Genomic DNA, 23,471 nt, shown 5'->3' on the forward strand with positions numbered 1-23,471 from the left:
TGTCTGCAGCCCCTATAAATCAGAGGCACAAAAGGAAATAAACATCTCAACAGTGGGAAGAACATGCAAAAATAATGGCCTCCCAAATACATGCTCACATTCACTCCAAAAACATCGGCAACGCCTTCCCATGCCCATATTATTGGTGTGAAACATCTACATGAGCCAAGTACTGAAGGAGTTAAAGGAACACTGCACTTACAAACTGATACATTGTATCCTGGAGGGGCGGAGCCTCACACAATTATTGCTTCTGTCATGTTTTTTTTTTATTCTGATCTATTAATGTTCCTTTCTACCGTAGTGGTTCCCCCGACCCCGGTGATCAGGAAGATTAAAATCTCCAACACAAGCCTCGTAATTTACATAAAATGGAGAAACCAAACGTCAGAAAACCAACGGTATTGTGAGGTGGAATATAAGACCCCGAAACAGCCGCACTGGGCGCCGGTAGGTGGGTCTCTATTATCAATTGTGCACCTGACCATATGGATATGTGAGTGTATATATATATATATATATATACTGTACATACACACACATACAAATACATACGTACATACGTGTGTGTGTGTGTGTATATATATATATATATATATATATATATATATATACACACAAACATATTCATATACACACACATATACATACACATACACACATTGTGCATTTAAAGGAGAAGTTTCATATCAAATTGAAACTCTATTGGTCTTTTAGAAAAATTAACCCCTTAAACAATCTACTTTGGTTGTTATGACACTGGAATGTTCTTCTAGCTTTTTCATCCTGCCTTCTGAGAGCTATAATTTTTTGATTTGCTGTTTGGGGGCTTCTTTTATTTCAGGACAAGTTGTATTTTTTAAAGGCACAATATTATGCATTGAAAATTTTAGTTTTATTTTTATTTCTTGGTTGTTTTTTTTTTACATTTATGGCACTTAGTATGCGGTTTATATGACACGTTAACACTAATGAATACAAGGCAGAATTTTTCTATTTTTTGTGTTTTACGACTTTTACACAATAAAAAGAGCTAAAACAAATTCACTGTGACTTTGGATTCACTGCGACTTTTTCTTATTCCATTGTTGTCAGAGATGCACATGGCCTTTATTTATAATGAATACAAACTTTAGAAGAGACCCCCTAAGAATTGCACGCACTCACACAAGACCACATAAAAAAGTGCAGACCCCAAACCACATCCCCTGACAAGCACAGTCTGCCGACCAGTCCCTGCTCGCCTCCCGATCCGGGGGCTTTGGGGGGCCGCATTGTCAGCGCAGGCGTCAGTCACAATCTGTTCACTTCAAAGAATCTGGATGTGGTTTGTGAATTCCCACTTACGGTTGAGGTTCCCAGAAAACCCCCAGAAGGCCACAAACCGCCCCCCGTAACCGTTTTTTCACTTCACCTGTTATAAGCTGATGTTTTCCTACAGAAAATCCTCCTCAGCTGTAATAACAGGAAATGTCTCCATTATATAATGTAAGCCATGTTCACACCGTGCAGCTTGTTCAGCTAAATCTAGAATTAAATAAAAAAAAAAATGGAAATGTATAAATGGAAATGTATAATAGAAAAAGTTCTACCCGTTATAATTGTCTATGTACTTCTGCACTGCCTTATATTACACCGCTGACCTATTAAGGATCTTGCAAGCAACAGTTTCTGGGAGCAACTTCAATCTTTGCACCTCTAAAGCAACACAGTTGGTCAAATGACAAAACACCATGTGTTCTTAAAGGGAGTGTGTCGTCAGAAAACGACCTATTGTTTAAATCAGGCTTTTGGGTTAATTATATATATTTTTTTATATTTGACATTTTTTTATAATATCCCAATCTTTAGTTGAAATCAAACTTTTTTTGCAAAAACATGGACTTCTATCAATCATACTATGTAGATGGCGCTTTGGCACTAACCATGTGCTCTAAGTTCTCACCACAAGAGGGCAGAGTTGTGTAATCTCCCGTTTACATCGATGAGAGCCATAGACATACAGTATGTCGCCACCTAGTGGTAAAATATGTAATTTGTCTTTTTTACATTCATTCATCAAAAATATTAAGAAAAGTGCTGCTGAACATGAATCATAATAATAATCTTTATTTATATAGCGCCAACATATTCCGCAGCGCTTTACAGTTTAACAGTTTCAAACACAAAAGTCATAAGTAACAACGTTAACAATACAATAATTAAAGCAAAATAAGACGACCCTGCTCGTGAGAGCTTACAATCTACAATGAGGTGGGGGAGATACAAAGTACAGGTGTGTATTTACAATGATGTATTTACAATCATGGTCCAGCCATCTTCAGGGGTTGGGGAATAGATGGGGATAGTGAATGGGCTACACACAAACATAACATAACTTTGATTAGTGAACGTGATAGGCCGCTCTGAACAAATGTGTTTTGAGCGAGCGCCTAAAACTATGCAAATTATGGATGGTCCTAATATCTTGGGGTAGAGCATTCCAGAGGATTGGCGCAGCACGGGAGAAGTCTTGGAGTCGGGAGTGGGAGGTACGGATTAGTGCAGAGGTTAGCCGAAAGTCATTTGCAGAGCGCAGTGGTCTGTTAGGCTGATAGACAGAAATGAGGGAGGAGATGTAAGGGGGTGCCGCACTGTGGAGAGCTTTGTGGGTGAGAACAAGTACTTTGAATTGTATCCTGTAATGAATGGGCAGCCAGTGTAACGACTGGCGAAGAGCGGACGCGTCCGAGTAACGATTAGCCAGATGGACGACCCTGGCTGCTGCATTAAGGATGGACTGGAGAGGGGAAAGTCGAGTGAGGGGGAGGCCAATTAATAGAGCGTTACAGTAGTCCAGGCGGGAGTGGATCAGGGCGACCGTGAGGGTTTTAGCTGTCTCCATGGTGAGAAAAGGGCGGATTCTAGAGATGTTCTTTAGGTGTAAGCGGCACGAGCGGGCAAGAGATTGTATATGGGAGGTGAAGGAGAGATCGGAGTCAAACATAACACCCAGACAGCGCGCCTGCTGCCGGGGTGTTATTATGGTGCCACCCACGGAGAGGGAAATGTCAGATTTAGGGAGGTTAGTAAATGGTGGGAGCAGAAGAAGTTCAGTTTTGGAGAGGTTGAGTTTCAGATAGAGAGCGGACATGATGTTGGAGACTGCGGACAGACAGTCAGTGGCATTCTGTAGTACAGCGGGGGTAAGGTCAGGGGATGACGTATATAGTTGTGTGTCGTCGGCATAAAGATGGTACTGAAAGCCAAATCTGCTGATGGTCTGTCCAATTGGGGCCGTGTAGAGAGAGAACAGAAGGGGGCCAAGGACTGAGCCCTGAGGTACCCCAACAGTGAGAGGAAGAGGAGATGAAGTGGAGCCAGAGAACAGAACACTGAAGGAGCGGTCGGAAAGATAGGAGGAGAACCAGGAGAGAGCAGTGTCCTTAATGCCTAGTGACTGGAGCCTAGAGAGCAGGAGAGGGTGGTCAACAGTGTCAAAAGCTGCAGAAAGGTCGAGAAGAATGAGCAGAGAGTGGTCACCATTACGTTTTGCTGTCAGAAGGTCATTGGTCACTTTGATGAGTGCAGTTTCTGTCGAATGTAGGGGGCGGAAACCGGACTGTGAAGGGTCTAGGAGGGAGTGAGTGGAGAGGTAACGGGTAAGGCGGGAGTATATCAGGCGCTCCAAGAGTTTAGAGATGAAGGGGAGATTGGAGACCGGTCTGTAGTTGTTTGTGCAGGATGGGTCGAGGGTGGGTTTCTTTAGTAATGGAGTAATGATAGAGTGTTTGAAGGAGGAGGGGAAAATGCCAGAGGAGAGGGAGAGATTAAAGATTGTAGTTAGGTGACTTGTGACAACTGGAGAGAGAGACTGGAGGAGATGTGAGGGAATGGGGTCGGTAGTGCATGTAGTCGGACGAGAAGAGGAGAGGAGCTTGGAGACTTCTTCTTCTGTGATGGGATCGAATGTGGAGAGTGAGCCAGGGGCAATGAGGGGAGGGATGGGAGTCACTGAACTTAGTTGTTGGGAGCGGATTTCCTGACGGATATTGTCTATTTTCTCTATAAAGTGGGAGGCCAGGTCACCAGCACAAATATCTGTGATAGGGGCTTGTGCTTTTGGCCTGAGGAGGGAGTGAAAGGTGTCAAAAAGTTTCTTGGGGTTGTTGGATAGTGAGGAGATCAGACTGGTAAAGTAGGTCTGTTTAGCGAAGTGAAGGGCAAAGTTATAGGTCCTTAACATAAATTTGAAGTGTATGAAGTCTTCTGGTGTGCGTGTTTTCCTCCATAAGCGTTCAGCACACCTAGAGGATCGCTGGAGAAATCGGGTTTGCGATGTGAGCCAGGGCTGTTTTATTCTGTGTTTGGAGGTCCTGAGGGTGAGGGGAGCTATTTGGTCAAGGGTGCTTCTAAGAGTGTCATTGAAGTGATGTACCGCCAGATCAGGACAGGAAAAGGAAGAGATTGGGGACAATGATAAGCGTAGGGAGTCTGAAAGTGTAAGAGGGTTAATGGCTTGTAGATTTCTGACTGAATGGTGTGTAGGAGGGTGCTGGGGTGAGCGAGGATATGTGAGTGTGAAGGAGAGAATGTTGTGGTCAGAGAGGGGAAGCGGTGAGTTATCTATGTAGGAGATTGAGCAGAGCCGGGCAAAAACCAGGTCCAGGGTGTTACCGTCCTTGTGTGTCTCAGAGGTTGAGAGCTGTGAGAGGCCGAGAGAAGTGGTTAGTGACAGAAGCTGGGATGCAGATGTGGAAGTGGGGCTGTTAATGGGGATGTTGAAGTCTCCCAGGATAAGGGTTGGTAGTTCTGAGGACATGAAGTGCGGCAGCCAGGCAGAGAAATGGTCCAGGAAGCGGGTGGGTGAGCCTGGGGGCCGGTATATGACCGCTACTCTGAGGGAGAGGGGGCGAAAGAGCCTGATGGTGTGGACCTCAAAAGAAGGGAATGAGAGTGATGGAACTGAGGGGATGACCTGGAAAGTGCATTGTGGGGACAGGAGTATGCCAACTCCACCACCAGGTCTGTTTGTTGGTCTCGGGGAATGGGAGAATTGTAAGCCACCATGGGTAATGGCAGCAGGAGAGACAGTGTCAGAATCCTGAATCCAGGTTTCCGTGAGGGCCAGCAGATTCAGAGAGTTTTTCAGAAAGTAATTGTGTAGGAAAGGAAGCTTGTTACATACAGACCGTGGATTCCAAAGGGCACAATTAAAAGAAGGAGGGGATGAAGGAGTGCAATTAATATTAGTAAGATTAGTAAGGTTTCGATGTGAGGTAGGGTAGGGGTTGAGGTTGGTGGATGGTGGACCGGGGTTTGGGGAGATGTCTCCTGATATCAGCAGGAGTAGGAAGATAAAAAGCAAGTAGCTTTTGGGATTGTATGAAGTTTTTTTATGCAGTCTGTTTGGGTAAGATGGACTGAGGTTTTTCAGGAAGGTGAGAAGTGCATGGGAGCTGTACATGGGAGAGGGAAGGAGAGAGGAGCTGATGTATATGAGTCGTGATTGAGGGGGGATTGGGCGGTGAATGTGGATTGCAAGGGAGCATAGGATGATAGGAATAATGCACATGGATAGAAGGGAGAGCAGAGTGTGGGTTACCTGACTCCTGCCCTGACTACCTGCCATGGAATAACTGCGGTGTCACGACGCTTATCTTCTGTGACGCTTTGCTTATGGGACGCTAGCGTGCACCCCCACTTGCGTGCACCCCTAAGGAAGGTTCTAAATTTATAGCCCAGAAGAGATGGATTGTGGGAACTGGTTGAGGATAATTTGGCAGCTGGCTAGCACACCAGGGGTTTTTTTTTTTTTTCTTTGAAAAGATGATCAAAGACACTCAGCCTGGTAAAATCTACTTTCACACCTTCCACCAGATAAGATCTACACTGATCCCAGTCATGGATAGTAAGTGGACAGTAAGTTTTAAGTGCAATGCAACAGATAAATTATACCAATGAATTAGCATACACATTAAATTATGTTTCTAGATGGTAAAGCAGCAGATGACAGACAGCAAGCAGAGGAGGGAGTTAATACCATTAGAGTCTATTGCAGCAGATGGGACAGCTATCAGAGGTAGGAAGTTGCACCATTTGATTGCAAAACAGGAGACAGCAAGCAGAGGGAGTTAATACCATTAGAGTCTATTGCAGCAGATGGGACAGCTATCAGAGGTAGGAAGTTGCACCATTTGATTGCAAAACAGGAGACAGCAAGCAGAGGGAGTTAATACCATTAGAGTCTATTGCAGCAGATGGGACAGCTATCAGAGGTAGGAAGTTGCACCATTTGATTGCAAAACAGGAGACAGCAAGCAGAGGGAGTTAATACCTGTGTGAAGAGAGAAGATGGATGTTAGTTCTGTGCCATCATCATGATCATCATCCATGACCATCATCATGCATCATGATCATGAATCATGATGCAGGTACAGTGTGCGGTGAGGGTATTTTAATCTAGAATGGAATCTGTTTTGGTTGATAATTATCAGCTTGCAATTATTATGATCTATGATACTAACTTTTGATTAACTGAGCAAGACAACTCAGACTCACATAGGGCATCTTTACTCAGGACTTTCTTCTCTGAAAACTTTACTTAAATGGGTGCCATGTAATACTAATATAATCTGTAGAATATTAGGCTTTAATGTAAATTCTTGCATCCATTTCACAGGCCGGGGAAGAAATTAATATAAATAATGTTATTTTATTAAAGAAGATCCGTAATGCAGATTCTTTACGTCTTCGATGCAGAGAGAAGTTTGGAAAGAGTTACTGGAGTAAATGGAGCGGCCCCCATATGATACCACCTTCAGGTATGTACTGCACTGCCACTAGTGGGCTCCCTAAATTGGTTTATCGCAGCCACCACTAGGGGGAGCAGCGGATTGTATGGAGCAGTAAGCTCCCTCTAGTGGTGGTTTCAGTGAGATGCAATTTCGATAAGAATTTGGAGTTCTACAAAGGAAAAACTACTTATACAATAAATAAAATAATGAAAAAAATAAACAAAGAGTTATAGACCTTAATATGAGATTTGATCAAATCACCGTCCTAGTTATGACACAAATCTAGACTGAGCAGGTGGTGAGCGGCCGCTGCACAGCTCTCCAGCTGCTTATGTGTGAAAGAAGCAGAAGGAATGAGCAGGAGAATATATACTTGTTTATAATGCACGAGCATTACACATTTTATATAATCAGACAAATATTTTCCTGCTTTCCCATTTTCTGACTTTCCACCAGAAGGGTATATTCAGATGCCATGACTATAGGAGAATTGTGGAGGAAAGCTGCAGGTTTATCATACTTTTTTTTTTTTTAAAGTGTCATGTTGCTGTAGTCGCTCCAAAAATAAATGTGTTGTAAGTGTTACATCTGAACTTATATTTTTAGCATTTATCACACAGCTGTGAACACTGCTGCCATCTGCTGTTCACATTTGAATATTGCAAGAGAGCTATAAAGCAAGATCTACAGGAGACCCAATTTCAAAATATCAGAACAAATTCTTTCACAGGGACAACTTTAGGTGCTCTGTGAGGACTGCAATAAATTTGATGAGAGCTATTTTTTTGCAAATTATGAAGTTCTAGTTAAAAATGGTCTGCAGTCTCCACTAGAGAAAGCTCCCTGAATACAGAGACACATGATAAGATCCTGTCTGCAGCCACCACTAGAGGGAGCTCCCTGTATACAGAGACACATAAGATCCTGTCTGCAGTCACCACTAGAGGGAGCTCCCTGTATACAGAGACACATAAGATCCTGTCTGCAGTCACCACTAGAGGGAGCTCCCTGTATACAGAGATACATGATAAGATTCTGTCTGCAGCCACCACTAGGGGGAGCTCCCTGTATACGGAGATACATGATAAGATCCTGTCTGCAGCCACCACTGGGGGGAGCTCCCTGTATACAGAGACACATAAGATCCTGTCTGCAGCCACCACTAGGGGGAGCTCCCTGTATACAGAGATGCATGATAAGATTCTGTCTGCAGTCACCACTAGGGGGAGCTCCCTGTATACAGAGATACATGATAAGATTCTGTCTGCAGCCACCACTAGGGGGAGCTCCCTGTATACAGAGATACATGATAAGATCCTGTCTGCAGCCACCACTAGGAGAAGCTCCCTGTATACAGAGATACATGATAAGATTCTGTCTGCAGCCACCACTAGGAGGAGCTCCCTGTATACAGATATACATAAGATCCTGTCTGCAGCCACCACTAGGGGGAGCTCCCTGTATACAGAGATACATGATAAGATTCTGTCTGCAGCCACCACTAGGGGGAGCTCCCTGTATACAGAGATACATGATAAGATCCTGTCTGCAGCCACCACTAGGGGGAGCTCCCTGTATACAGAGACACATGATAAGATCCTGTCTGCAGTCACCACTAGGGGGAGCTCCCTGTATACAGAGATACATGATGGGATTCTGTACATTTTTAAAATGTTTTGAAGATTTTACGTTTTCCTATAGCTCCTGAGGAAATTCCTAATGTGTGGAGGCTTCTTGGTCAGCAGCACCCTGATGGAACCCAGGAAGTCATCATCCTTATTGCGGTATTATATAAAGTTATGACTCCCAGGGGTGGCTTGGATATGACTAAATGTTCATAGATTCCTCTTATTGAAGTGAATGTGATCTGAGATGTAGTACACATGAATGGCCACTACACGGTGTATGGAGCAGTGCTGTTCTGGCTCTGTACACTGTGTACTTCCGCCGGCTGCAGGAGCTGCTGTCAGCTGATCGGTTTACTGAAGGCCTATTTTATGGATAGGTCCTCGATATGTAAGTCCTGTAAAACCCCTTTAAAAAAAAAAACTAACTGATTGACATCACACACCAATTATTAATGTGATGCCTTGTATCTCAGGCAGATCCCGATGATCCACCACGGACAAATGTCTCCAGTTATGAAGTATATTATTATAATGGAGCACGGACGACAAGCCTGAAGCGATGCTCCTCATTCATGGTTCAGTGTGACGCTCTGATACCAAAAGGAGTTCAGATGGTGTTTACTGCGGAGCATAATCCATATGGGGTTTCTCCAGCAGCTGATCTGCCGCTGCAAGAAGAAGACAGAAATGGTGAGAATCTCATGGTCAGAAAAAGCTACACAGTTATCATAAAAAAAACGTTCAGTAATCCTAGGAAGTTCACTACTGAGTGCAGCACCGTGAGCCCAGAATATAATGCAGTTTTGTCTTTTTATCTTAGTGGGTCCAAAATCCTGCAATAATTGATATTTTTATATTTATTTATTGGGGGTGCTTTTGAGCCAATAGGGGGAGCTCCCTGTATACAGAGATACATGATAAGATCCTGTCTGCAGCCACCACTAGAGGGAGCTCCATGTATACAGAGATACATGATAAGATCCTGTCTGCAGTCACCACTAGGGGGAGCTCCCTGTATACAGAGATACATGATAAGATCCTGTCTGCAGCCACCACTAGGGGGAGCTCCCTGTATACAGAGATACATGATAAGATTCTGTCTGCAGCCACCACTAGGGGGAGCTCCCTGTATACAGAGATACATGATAAGATTCTGTCTGCAGCCACCACTAGGGGGAGCTCCCTATATACAGAGATACATGATAAGATCCTGTCTGCAGACACCACTAGGGGGAGCTCCCTGTATACGGAGATACATGATAAGATCCTGTCTGCAGCCACCACTAGGGGGAGCTCCCTGTATACAGAGATACATGATAAGATCCTGGCTGCAGTCACCACTAGGGGGAGCTCCATGTATACAGAGATATATGATAATATTCTGTCTGCAGCCACCACTAGGGGGAGCTCCCTGTATACAGAGATACATGATAACATACTGTCTGCAGTCACCACTAGGGGGAGCTCCATGTATACAGATACATGATAAGATCCTGTCTGCAGCCACCACTAGGGGGAGCTCCCTGTATACAGAGATACATGATAATATTCTGTCTGCAGCCACCACTAGGGGGAGCTCCCTGTATACAGAGATACATAAGATCCTGTCTGCAGCCACCACTAGGGGGAGCTCCATGTATACAGAGATACATGATAAGATCCTGTCTGCAGCCACCACTAGGGGGAGCTCCCTGTATACAGAGATACATGATAAGATCCTGGCTGCAGTCACCTCTAGGGGGAGCTCCATGTACACAGAGATATATGATAATATTCTGTCTGCAGCCACCACTAGGGGGAGCTCCCTGTATACAGAGATACATAAGATTCTGTCTGCAGCCACCACTAGGGGGAGCTCCCTGTATACAGAGATACATGATAAGATCCTGTCTGCAGTCACCACTAGGGGGAGCTCCCTGTATACAGAGATACATGATAAGATTCTGTCTGCAGCCACCACTAGGGGGAGCTCCCTGTATACAGAGATACATGATAAGCTCCTGTCTGCAGACACCACTAGGGGGAGCTCCCTGTATACAGAGATACATGATAAGATCCTGTCTGCAGACACCACTAGGGGGAGCTCCCTGTATACAGAGATACATGATAAGCTCCTGTCTGCAGACACCACTAGGGGGAGCTCCCTGTATACAGAGATACATGATAGGATTCTGCCTCCAGTATTTCTCAGCCTGTGCTCATGTTTTCTAGGACCACAAAATGTCACAGTGGGATCTTTAAATTCATCTTCTGTGTTGGTACAATGGCAGCCCCCCGCCAGCTCCGCTGAGCCAATTAGATGGTACGTTCTTCAGTGGATGTCTGATTCTTGTGACGGAGAACACAGAAATGTATCATGGAAGAAAATTGAAAAGGAACAAAGAAACTTTACAATACAAGGTAAACTCTAGCGAACAACACAGGAGATTACTGCAGCGTCCTCAGGTGTCTACAGGGCCAGAATATAATATGGACTGAAGGAGCAAATGCCGGCAGATCTTCTCAGACCTGTCCCATTATGGTGAGTCGCCCGCCAGGGCCGTAGGGTACCCGGTACTGGGTCTGGGGTTCACAGGGGGATGTCACGGTGGCGACCCGGTCCGTGGCCCTGGGCGCCCATGTAAAAGGGGAAAGTCTTTAAAGGGATTTAGTGAATAGAGTTTATGTTCGTGACGCCAACGGTGGTATTCGGTCAGTGGGGACCGACGCTGCTGTAAGGGGTCCTCTGGGTTGATGTTATGGCCGCCTGATGGTATACCTTCCCACAGGAGAAGAGTATTCCCAAGGCTCCCGGTGTGTAGCTGGAACATGGTGAATGGTGCAGTGAAGAACGAGGACTCAGGGTTGCAGTCTCTTTACCTGGTTTACTGTAGACTTCAGGCAGCCACAGTCCAGGGCACCAGATCACCGGTACAGGCAGGGTCCGGCCGGCTTGGAAGCGAATCCAGAGTCCCCTTTACCAGGTGGAGTTAGAAGCCTTCCTCTAGCGCGGTGGTGCTGTAGTACCTTACTGCCTATGGTTTCAGATAAGATTCTCACAGTTCTTCTCTCTGTCCCCCATATAGGATAGGACAATACCTGTATGACGGGTAACTCGAGCCTTTTTACAGGGACTCTAGCACACCCCGGGCTCTATGTGTTACTGTGTCTCAGGTGTGTGTGGCGGACAGGTAACTTGCAGTTCAGCTGTCATGCCTGTCTCTGATGTAAGTCGTAGAGTCCCTTACAACCTCAGTGGTCCGGCTACCGGTTATCTGCGCCTCAGAAGGAGGCAGCCTGCTCGTAGCTGGTCTCCCCTGGTGTCACTCTCCTGTGCTTCGCTCTCCTGCACACTCACTGAACAATGTTCGGCTTTCTGTATGTCTCTTTCCAGGAGCTGTAGTACTTTAGACTACACGGCCCCTTCAGACATTCTGACCCTCAAGGTCGGCCTGCTCTCTCCTCTGCCTCTCACAGAATCTAATCCCTCTTTCCCTCCAAACCACAATATATATATATATATATATATATATATATATATATATATATATATATATATATATATATATATATATATATATTAGGAGTCACCTAGTCAATAGCATCAAAAGCTCCCCCTTGTGGCCTGGAGTGTGAACATGTTGTGTGTATGGTGGTTACCTGATAAAAGTTATCCTTCATCGCTTCCAAATGAAACATCACTCTCCCCATGAGAAAAGCAATGCTACTGTGATGACCAGGACCCTGGGGCGCCACAATGGTCTATACAATTTGTCAGCATTATAGGGCGGTATTATGTGGGAGCTCTTATGTGCTCTGGTCTCAGGGTGGAACGGTTATAGGATGTTTCGCCCACGCACATGATGACGGACATCATGAACCACAGGGGTACAAACATCCGGGGGCGAACTGCTGGGGGCAAAACATCCAAATCATGGGCGGAACAATCCCATAAATTGAGGTAACATGGTCAGGAGGACATTTTGCTCGTTGCCACATTGTATCTACAATATAAGAAGTCGCCCCGATCACGGCTCATTATACAGTCACAGATTTGTGGGGTTTTTCTTCCCGCTGATTCGTTCTTCATCCGCACATCGTCCGCTCATTGATTGACGTTCGCCTTGTATTGTAGAGAACGTCGCCCCAGGACAGCGTGTCGGAGTGTCCCTATCCGCAGTATACAGCACTACAGTCCGCAGAGCCACGACCGTCTACGGGTACAGTCAGGAGTTAGGTGGGTCCAGTATAATGTGATGGATGTGATCTTTCCTCACTATGGTGCTTTGTAGCCTCTGCTTCTCCAAATACGGTATATGGCGGTTTTATGTGGGAATAACATGGCAGCATTATTTAGATTCTAAAGGATTATTTTTGGATGCTGCACATTAGTAGAACACTATGGATCCGATTCATCATTTGCATTTTTTTAAGTCCCTTTTCTATTTTCGTCTTTTTCTTTTTAATTTAAGTTTTTCTGCTAAATTTTTCAAAATTGTCTTTAACCTTTTTTGCAACTTTTTTCAGAGTTTCAGCAGCATAGAGGAGGGACACTGAGGCGTTGTCTGAGTGGGTGGGCAGAGATTGCGTTTAAACCTTCAAAAAGCATTATACAGTACATCTATTCTAATATAGAATTTTCTATGCAAGTATACCAGCCTCATCAGGTTTAAGAGACCTTATTTAATGAGGTTTGCAGAATTTTCTACGCAAGTATACCAGCTTCATCAGGTTTAAGAGACCTATGTAATGAGGTTTGCAGAATTTTCTTAGTAAGTATACCAGCCTCATCAGGTTTAAGAGACCTATGTAATGAGGTTTTCAGAATTTTCTAAGGAAGTATATAAACCTTTTCAGGTTTAAAAGGCCTAGGTAATGAAGTTTGCAGAATTTTCTCTGCAAGTATACCAGCCTCATCAGGTTTAAGACACCTATGTAGTGAAATTTGCAGTTTGGATTGTGAAATCTGATGATAGATCGGCTTTATGGTTTTTCAAATGATATATTCAAGCAAATATTCCTATCTCACCAGAAATATTCTAATTCCAGCAGACACAGTATAAGGTCCCACGGCTGCAGCTATTGGAGCGACTTATAGAGGAATGACGCGTAATTAGACAGGAGCGCAATAACCAACCATCGCCACAGTTACTTTTTTTTCTTTGCAGCACAAATCTTCCATAATAAATCCTGCTATATATTCATTGCAATTACGTTTCCGTGATAGTATCACCTTCATTCGTAATAAAACTAACATAAATTTACCATAATCTCCTACAGAACCCAAGACGGGTCCCAGTTCTGTAAAAATAATCAACCCCTCGTTAAAAGCAAGAATTATTGAATGGTCTGAGATTGCACAGTGCGACAGACGAGGATTCATCACCGGGTACACGCTGCAGATAAGGCAGTTCACAAGTGAAACAAATGTAATTTATGGTAAGTAAATCATTTGATAGATTCATACAATTGTAGGTGCATTCTGCAACTTTGGCACTAGATGGCAGTGTCTGCAGTCTCAGAAATCTGCACTGTGCTGCTTAAAGGGAACCTGTCACCCCGTTTTTTGAGATTGAGATATAAATACTGTTAAATAGGGCCTGTGCTGTGCGTTACTATGGTGTATGTAGTGTACCCTGATTCCCCATGTATGCCGAGAAATACATTACCAAAGTCGGCGTTTTCGCCTGTCAATCAGGCTGGTCTGGTCAGGTGGGCGTGTTCACAGCGTTCTTTTCTTCCCCAGGTTTCCGTTGGTGGCGTAGTGGTGTGCGCATGTCCAAGGTCCGGATTCCCTGTGCCCACGTGAAGACACAGCGCGCGATCTGCGCTGTCATTCCTTTCATCGGTGCGGGCGGCCATCTTCCTGGGGCCGCGCGTGCGCAGATGTAGTGCTCTGCTGCACGGGGCTTCAGGAAAATGGCCGCGGGCAGCCGCGCGTGCGCATTAGAGATCGCGGCGGCCATTTTCCCAAAGCCGAGTTTGCATCTCGGCTTTGGGAAAATGGCCGCCGCGATCTCTTCTGCGCACGCGCGGCATCCCGCGGCCATTTTCCTGAAGCCCCGTGCAGCAGAGCACTCCATCTGCGCACGCGCGGCCCCAGGAAGATGGCCGCCCGCACCGATGAAAGGAATGACAGCGCAGATCGCGCGCTGTGTCTTCACGTGGGCACAGGGAATCCGGACCTTGGACATGCGCACACCACTACGCCACCAACGGAAACCTGGGGAAGAAAAGAACGCTGTGAACACTCCCACCTGACCAGACCAGCCTGATTGACAGGCGAAAACGCCGACTTTGGTAATGTATTTCTCGGCATACATGGGGAATCAGGGTACACTACATACACTATAGTAACGCACAGCGCAGGCCCTATTTAACAGTATTTATATCTCAATCTCAAAAAACGGGGTGACAGGTTCCCTTTAAGGCTATGTGCACACGTTGCAGATTTGACTGTGGAATTTTAGAGATGAGCGGATCAGGTCAAACTCGAATCCGTCTGTTCGAGCAATTTTTTATTTTCTCTGGAAATTCGATTTGCAGAGAAGTTATGGGTTGTCTCCGGTTCCATCCAGACCATAATAAACACAATATGTAAAAAATAAAAAAAAATCCTTATATTCACCGATCCCCTCTCCAGATATCACAATGGTTTTTCCATGTTTATTTCTCTTTATAGAAGTCCCGGAATCGACAAGACATTTACTGTTCGATAAATTTAACCCAGAGGACCAATATTCTGTGTGTATTTCTGCGTCCACGAGGGCTGGGAAAGGGCCCGAGCAGTGCACTAACTTTCATCAAGGTAGGAACATTTGGGCAATACCGACATGTCGCTGACCGGGTGCTTATAAAAATATATGGAAAATCTTAAGATTTTAAAGGGGTTGTCCATTTTCATAAAAGTGTTTCTCACCATCCCCAGGTCCAAAACTAGGTCTCTGCTGCTGCCCTAGCCTGGGCTGTTTGTCTGCAGCGCAGCAACCAATGCGTGAGCTCAGCAGCCTGTGCCATCTACATGGGGGGGAGAGCTGCTGAGCTCAGTGATTGGCTGCAGCGCTGTTAACATGCAGGCAATTGGCCGTTTTAACCCCGTTACGGCATCCGCCATAAAGGCACAGTAGATGTGCACACTAACTGCAGAGCCTAGCACACTCCATGCTTGCGCTGTATAGCAAGCACGTGAGGCTAAGTGCAAGCTCTGATCGTAGCATTTTAACCCCTTAGATCCAGCTGTCAATCGAGACCGCAGCATTTAAGCAGTTTTTGAGGTCAGGGGAATAAAAAAAAATAAAAAAAAATTGATTTAATGCTACTGATACCAATTAAAAGTACAGGTTGGACCAAAAAAAAGAGCCTTCATACAGTTTCATTGATTGAAAAAATAAAAAAAAATATTTAAAAAAATTGAAATATTTTAAAAAAATTCAAGGATAAAAACTAAAAGATAGCTATGTCTCAAACGGTTAAGCAGATACAAAAGGTTGTAGTGATTATTTTTCTAAATACATCTTTGTAGGGTTCAGAGTTCACTACAAACCCCCCATTTGATAACGTTGTCGTTGCTCGCAGACACCACTAGAGGGAGCCCTCATAGATTTCTCCCATTTGCGCTGTAAAACACCATTAATTCTTAGCTCCCCCTAGTGGTGACTGACAGCCGAAAAAAATTGTAAAAGCTGAGAACTGTAAAGGGAACATTTAAGGCCTCGCACACCTTGTAGGCGTTCCTTCAGTCATTATTGGTACAGGTGGAGCCAATATACTTTAGCAGTTTTGTTTATCTGAGTTAGTTAACCCCTTCTTTGAACTGTTGCATGACCATGATGTACCTGTACCTTAGATTATGGCATTAGTAACTTAATACCAATTCTGTGTTTTTAGACAACGATTTTACCAGCTATGTGGGCCTCCTGGTGGGAATGGCTTGTGGAGTGATGGTTTTGGCTACGATCATTTTGACGCTATCTGGAATGCAGGAAAGGTATATAACCTGTGCGCTCCACACTCACATCGCAGAACATTGAGTATTGCACTGTATATACATTCAGCAACGCTATTGATCTGCTTTGGGTGACTATATGGGGGTTGCTCAACTCTCGGAAAATTTTGGAAAGCCCTGCGAGTCGCCGAATCTTAGCGGTGTGTAATGTATATAACATTAGGTTCCAGCAATCGTCACGGGACCACAAATATGCAAAATCTATGCACCAGCGATCCAAGAATGGGGCAATGGGAGTGTTACAGACAGGACGCAGAAACTTTTGCAACTGAATATTTTCTGACTGCCATATAAACCGAGGAGGAAAGCATGCATGCATTACCAGCTTTCAGCCAGCAGAGGGAGCCAGTGTATCTGGTCCCTGACTACATGCACTATTGAATTCCTAGAATAAGCGGTATAGCAGGGTGACGCCATGGAGGTTTCACACTTACGTCAGTAAAAAGTACAGCATGTGGGAGAAGGGTTAACACAGCAAAATTGACCAGCCGTCAGCAAAAAGAAAAACAAATGTCAAGATACAGGCTGCTGGAAATAAGATCTGTAGTCTAAAGCTTTATTTGTATTGGTGTTTTGCCCATTACTTTTTCTTTTTAACTGAACCCAGCATGTACAAAAAAAAAAAATACTCACTGATTGACTGCAGCGGTCATGTACCACATCCACAGGATAAGGAAGCAAGGAGACCTCCAGGGGCCCTAAGGATATATAAAGCGGATATGAATCAGTGGGTGACTTTTTTCTTTCTTTTGTTTTAGATTATTTTGGGCCATGTATTTTTTTTAAATAGTAATCACGACCTTTTGTATAAAACATTTTGCACTTTAAGTAACATATTCCAGTTGAACGTTTTTTTTTTGTATAATGATAATGTCTGCAATTTTCCAATATACTCTTCTGTATCAATTCCTTATGGTTTTCAAGACCTGTGCTTGCTGTCATCGACCGGAAACTTTACCAATGTTTAATTCACTTGTACTTGTTAAAGATCAGATGCTTCTAAATTTGATTTTATTTATTTTTTTTTGCATTTTGCTTTGTTTGAATTCAGCAGAAAAGTAAGCCAGATGACCTCCATTTTACTGAGTTGTAGAGGGCCAAAAACATTAAATAACCATATTCCCCTCTGCAGGCCCAAGCTCAATTTTCAGTTGTTTCTGAGCTAGTGGCTGGACACTAACGCACACACACAGATATCAGAGATTCCTGCTCTCCTGTCTCTATGTAGCACATGAAATCAGAAGCAGCAACAGCAGCATGGAGGACATTACACAGCAGTACTGAGCAGTGTAGCTGTGATTCTAGTACTGGGATGAGATGATACACTTACTAGAAACCAGAAGCAAGGAGGACGTTATACATCAGTACTGACTCTGAGCAGTGTAGTGGTGAATCCAACATTTTGCTGAAGTAATATACTTGCTAAAAAGTAATAGCAAGGAAGATATTATACAGTGGTACTGAGTAGCGTAGCTGTGAATCCAGTTCTGGAGTGAAATAAAAACTCACTATAAAGTTGCAGCACCGGTGTGTTTCTCTCTCTACCGGTCTTTCTGCTCTATCCTCTTCCTTCCCATAGACGTGAATGAATAATCAGTAATCTGATCCCTCATGGATCTTGCAATCCATCTTGTCTTGAGCAGGACACACTTTAGCAGTTTTTTAGAGCATATTTCTCTGATAAGAAATATAATTTTTTTTTACTGCAGTTTAGGGTGGTTTCACACTTGCGTTTTTGTCTGCAGCGGTTTTTTTTTTTTTTTCAAAAAAACGCATGCGTTTTTTTCCCTATATTTAACATTGAAAACGCATGCGTTTTTGTGTGTACGCGTTTGGTCGCGATTTGAAACGCATGCGTTTTTTTACTGCATGCGTTCATTTTCAGAAATGCAACTTGTAGTATTTTTGAGAGGCGTTTTTTGGACCAAAAAAAACGCATGCGTTTTCATGCGTTTTTTTTGGGTCAAAAAATACATTGGAGTCAATGGGGACGCATGCGTTTTTTTGTGCATGCGGTTTTTTGCGTTAAAAACGCATGCGTTTTTCTGTTAAAAACCCAGAAAACACACTGATATGCCACCCCCCAACATAAAGGTGATAAAGGGATCCTAACCCTACCCCTAACCCTACCCCTACCCCTAACCCTACCCCTACCCCTAACCCTAACCTTACCCCTAACCCTAAACCCTAAGGGATCCTAACCCTACCCCTAACCCTACCCCTAACCCTAAGGGATCCTAACCATAACCCTACCCCTAACCCTAACCCTAAGGGATCCTAACCATAACCCTAACCCTAACCCTACCCCTAACCCTACCCCTAACCCTACCCCTAACCCTAACCCTAAGGGATCCTAACCATAACTCTACCCCTAACCCTACCCCTAACCCTAACCCTAAGGGATCCTAACCCTAACCCTACCCCTAACCCTAATCCCTTTAGGGTTAGGGGTAGGGTTAGGGGTAGGATCCCTTAGGGTTAGAGGTAGGGTTAGGGGTAGGGTTAGGATCCCTTAGGGTTAGGGTTAGCGGTAGGGTTAGGGTTAGGATGCCTTTAGGGTTAGGGGTAGGGTTAGGGGTAGGGTTAGGGGTAGGGTTAGGATCCCTTCGGGTTAGAGGTAGGGTTAGGGTTAGGGTTAGGATCCCTTAGGGTTAGCGGTAGGGTTAGGGTTAGGATCCCTTTAGGGTTAGGGTTATGATCCCTACCCCTAACCCTACCCCTAACCCTAACCCTAACCCTAACTATTTCTGTTTATAGTGGGTTTTTTACTTTATTTTGATGATTGGCAGCTGTCACACATTTCTCAGCATGCGTTTAAAAAACGCAAACGCATGAAAAACGCATGTAAACGCGTCAAAACGCCGCGTTTTTTTCACCACATGCAAAAACGCATGCGTCAAAGAAACGCAGCGTTTGCACGCGTTTACATGCGTTTTTTCGCGTTTTTTTACCGCAAAAACGCACCCAAAAAAACGCAAATGTGAAACCAGCCTAATTGAAACTACAGTGACCATTTATTACGGGAAGTATATTGGAAAATGTTATGCCTTGTCTTTATACACAAAAAAAGGCAAAGAAAACGTGATACTCGTTCTATTGAACGCAGCGCTGTATGCAAAGATGTGATTCTGATTATACGAAGCAGCCAAGATGAACAAGCAGAGCTGCAGTGTAAAGCATGGAAGGCAGAGAAAAGGAGCAGCTCGATCTGATGAAATTCATTGGTGCCAGTGAGTTGTATTGAAGGTGTAATTCCATCACTAGAACTCCAGACATTTTATTTTTTTAAACAATGATAATATTGTCTTACTTAACTTAATCAGATGCTATTTGACATAACGAGTCATTTTTCTTTATTTTAGGGTAAAAAAAGTCTTGGTCCTATTGTTACCTGAATGCCTACATAAGGAATACCCCGATGTGAGGAAGAGCTCAGCTGTGAAGTCTCTGCAGGTGAATGCTCTGTGTATAAGACCCCCATGTCCTGTAGAGCCCACCTTTCAGCCTTTGTGCCAACTGCAGCCAGCCCCATTCACCTGCAGCAGTTCCATGTCCTGCGGGGGAGGGGTGGGGCACTACTGTACAGGTAACATGTGAGGGGTACACAGGGCTAACTAGTTCTTAGGAGCAATATGGGTCCTAAAGGTCGAACCCCCACCGATCATAAAGTAAAGGCATATACTACCAATATGCTATGTCCTTTACCAGATGGTAATAACCCTTCAAAGGCGGTGGGCCACTCTGATGTTAAAAAAAAACGAAAAAAAAAACAACTTTTTGCATATGTTAGTGGTTACCTTTAGTTAATAAAATTGCATTTTGTTTCAGACTGCAATCTTCATTTCATTCAACCATTTTCAGGCCCCTGATGTGAAGTTTGCAACCTGATCCAAGTTTCAGTTTTATCCTAGTAACTCTAGTTTCACATTTGCGTCTATGTCCGCAGTGTATCATCCACAACCGCAAAACGCATGCAAAAACGCATGCAAACGTAGCGTTTTTTTATGCGCATCAGCTTACGCATGATGGCAAAAAAAAACACAGCGTTTGTAGGCGTTTTTTGCCTGCGTTTATGCGCATGCGTTCGATATTTCCAGGAGGGCGTGTCTCAAAACCATTCCTGGACATGCGCAGTCTGAAGTATACAAGCGCATCGACAGTAATGTGTTTTTTAACACTCATCCACATGCGCATGCCTGCTCATGTTTGACTGATTTTTGACGCTTCCAAAAATTCAACATGTTGCAATCGCATTGCCAGCCGCACACTGTGGAAAAACGCATGCGTACGCAAAAGCATGCAAACACATACAAACGCATGTACATGTGTACACCATGTTAAAGATAGGTACGCATGACGCATGCGGATCTATGCAGATCGTACACTGCGCACAGAGACGCAAATGTGAAAGCAGCCTAACATAGTCTGGATGTGCGATTTGTGTGCGTCTCAGAAACATAGGCTGGATGTGAGGTCTGTCTGTCTCTCCTAGTAATATAGGCTGGATGTGAGGTCTGTGTGTCTCTCCCTGTAATATAGGCTGGATGTGAGGTCTGTGTGTCTCTCCCAGTAATATAGGCTGGATGTGAGGTCTGTATGTCTCTCCCAGTAATATAGGCTGGATGTGAGGTCTGTGTCTCTCCCAGTAATACAGGCTGGATGTGAGCTTTGTGTGTCTCTCCCAGTAATATAGGCTGGATGTGAGGTCTGCGTGTCTCTCCCAGTAATGCAGGCTGGATGTGAGCTTTGTGTGTCTCTCCCTGTAATATAGGCTGGATGTGAGGTCTGTGTGTCTCCCCCAGTAATACAGGCTGGATGTGAGGTCTGTGTGTCTGTCCCAGTAATACAGGCTAAATGTGAGCTCTGTGTGTGTGTCCCAGTAATATAGGCTGGATGTGAGGTCTGTGTGTATCTCCCAGTAATATAGGCTGGATGTGAGGTCGGTGTGTCTCTCCCAGTAATATAGGCTGGATGTGAGGTCGGTGTGTCTCTCCCAGTAATATAGGCTGGATGTGAGGTCTGTGTGTCTCCCCCAGTAATACAGGCTGGATGTGAGTTCTGTGTGTCTGTCCCAGTAATATAGGCTAAATGTGAGCTCACATCCAGTGAGGTCTGTGTGTATCTCCCAGTAATATAGGCTGGACGTGAGATGTGTGTCTCTCCCAGTAATATAGGCTGGATGTGAGGTCTGTGTCTATCCTAGTAATATAATCTGGATATAAGCTCTGTGTATCTAGAATGTTGCCGTCTTTACTAGCTTTTATATCAGCATAGCTTCTACCCTGCACTTATTTCTTCTACATGAGCTTTCTTTCTTTTCTGCACTCTGTTTTATTTGCCCTCCCAGAGACTGTAGATACTTTCTCCCCCTCCCTGCTATCTCTTTCACTGAGAGAAGGGAGAGAGGAGCTAGTGGAGCCATCAGAACTGACCAGGAGCTGTGATGAATCTGTTCCATTTTTGTAGAACGCACAGATAGATAAAGGCGTTATAGATATTCTGCAGTAGAACAATTTTAATGGAGACTAGAAAGTTAGAAAGTCTCTTAAGTTTGCATTTTGGGCAGAAAAAAAAATCTGTACAATGGTGTAAATATCCTTTCTTTCCAGGTGTCACTTTGGTTGTATACCGTGTATTCACCTTTTGCATAGCGTATTGCATTTTACCTACTAAATCGCTGATCTTATCGCTTAGCAGGAAAGCAAAGAGAGTTTGATCCCTCTGCATAGTCTGCTGAACTTGGACCCGGATATTGTGGAGATAGAAGAGATGCCGATTGTACTGACAAGTCGCCCGATCCCGTCAGCGAATCCTTCCCAAGAAGCCGACATTGTCAATGACGTGGAGGAGGCGCCTCTTATCCCAACCGCTGACTTTGAGGTTCCTGAGCACACGTTGGGGTACAGACCACAGATTACGAACGTCACTTCCCCACGGCGAGGATCCTACTGCAGTCCCACTTACATGTTGGAACGACAGCGCCGTGCCCTGGAATCGGGAAGCCCGGGGCTCCCAACCAATGTGACGCCCCTACTGAACATGGCAGATGAGATTTTCAAGGGGCTGAATCTGACGATCACAATGGATAATAATCTGTACGATGAAGCTCTGCAGACAATGTCCAATCCTACACTGCAAAGCCTATGGGAGAACCAGACGTTCATAGAGAAATTATTAATGTCAGATGTTCCCGGTGATCAGGAGATCTGCTCTCCAAATCTCCCTGAGGAACTCGATGATACAAAGTTCTATTTTCCTCAGATTTTTACCGGTGGATTATAACCGTGTGATAGTAAAGGTCGAACCTCGCCTCGGACTGGATCACTTGCTTTGGTCTCGGACTCGAGATCCTAAAAGGATTTTTAACTATGGCTGCTGAATGTGATGGAAGTTGGGACTGAAGGACTCTGGAGGGCGCTAGAACTTTGGCCATAAGGGTCACATTTGCATAATAAAAGTTTCTTCAGAGTTGAAAATTGGATAAATAAATTAAAGAAAACACAGAAAACATTAGTGATCTGCGGTTCCAAATGTTTACTTCTCTCAGATCGGCTTCCTTTAGGGAAAATTAATTCAACATGATCATCGATGAGGGGGTCTGCAGAATTCATAACTCCCCCCAAAGGCCCATATACATCGCCAGGTAACATTCCAAGATACGTAGTGACATTGCCCCTAATGTTACTTTGTTACCAGGTCGATTTCCCTTTTAGAACCGAATAAAGATGAATAATTGCAGGAAATGTCACAACACATTCTCCAAAAATTAATTTTGAGGATAAAATCAAATAAGGTTAAAAAATGAGTTTTTCAAGCAGAGCGAAAATGATCCTCCAGACCCTCAGGGTGACGGGACGGGACCTCCGAGGTGTCACTGAGCATCCGACCATTGTGCAGGAAGGCAGGCGACAGCAATTGTAAATATGCAAGTGAAAACGAATGTGTTGTGGTCGCCGCGCTCCGGAATGGGAACAGAATGCTGCATGGGTTTTATAGAAATGTCTTAATTTAGTGACTTCTTTTGGGCAGCGCAGGAAGGAAGCGGTTTACCGTACGATGAGATGCAAATGCTGAAAGCATCCA

At 44.3% G+C, this 23,471-nt stretch overlaps 1 protein-coding gene across 4 annotated transcripts in view; it reads left to right on the forward strand.

The window, feature by feature from the left end:
- Positions 1–22,897, forward strand: part of IL23R (interleukin 23 receptor) — a 54,202-nt gene extending 31,305 nt beyond the window's left edge. For 2 of the 4 annotated variants that reach the window (XM_069738227.1, XM_069738226.1), the window contains exons 6-16: positions 305–450; positions 6,662–6,803; positions 8,478–8,560; positions 8,878–9,094; positions 10,616–10,804; positions 12,519–12,620; positions 13,664–13,822; positions 15,066–15,191; positions 16,271–16,370; positions 19,751–19,841; positions 22,086–22,897. In XM_069738227.1, the coding sequence (XP_069594328.1) occupies positions 305–450; positions 6,662–6,803; positions 8,478–8,560; positions 8,878–9,094; positions 10,616–10,804; positions 12,519–12,620; positions 13,664–13,822; positions 15,066–15,191; positions 16,271–16,370; positions 19,751–19,841; positions 22,086–22,670 (1,940 nt within the window). In that variant the 3' untranslated portion in view covers positions 22,671–22,897. Of the gene's footprint in view, positions 1–304; positions 451–6,661; positions 6,804–8,477; positions 8,561–8,877; positions 9,095–10,615; positions 10,805–12,518; positions 12,621–13,663; positions 13,823–15,065; positions 15,192–16,270; positions 16,371–19,750; positions 19,842–22,082 lie in introns of all 4 variants that reach the window. The other 2 variants (XM_069738224.1, XM_069738225.1) reach the window with 2 other exon arrangements.
- Positions 22,898–23,471: the final 574 nt, after the last annotated feature.

The sequence above is a fragment of the Ranitomeya imitator genome, chromosome 8, assembly GCF_032444005.1.
Source record: "Ranitomeya imitator isolate aRanImi1 chromosome 8, aRanImi1.pri, whole genome shotgun sequence".
NCBI lineage: Eukaryota > Metazoa > Chordata > Amphibia > Anura > Dendrobatidae > Ranitomeya > Ranitomeya imitator.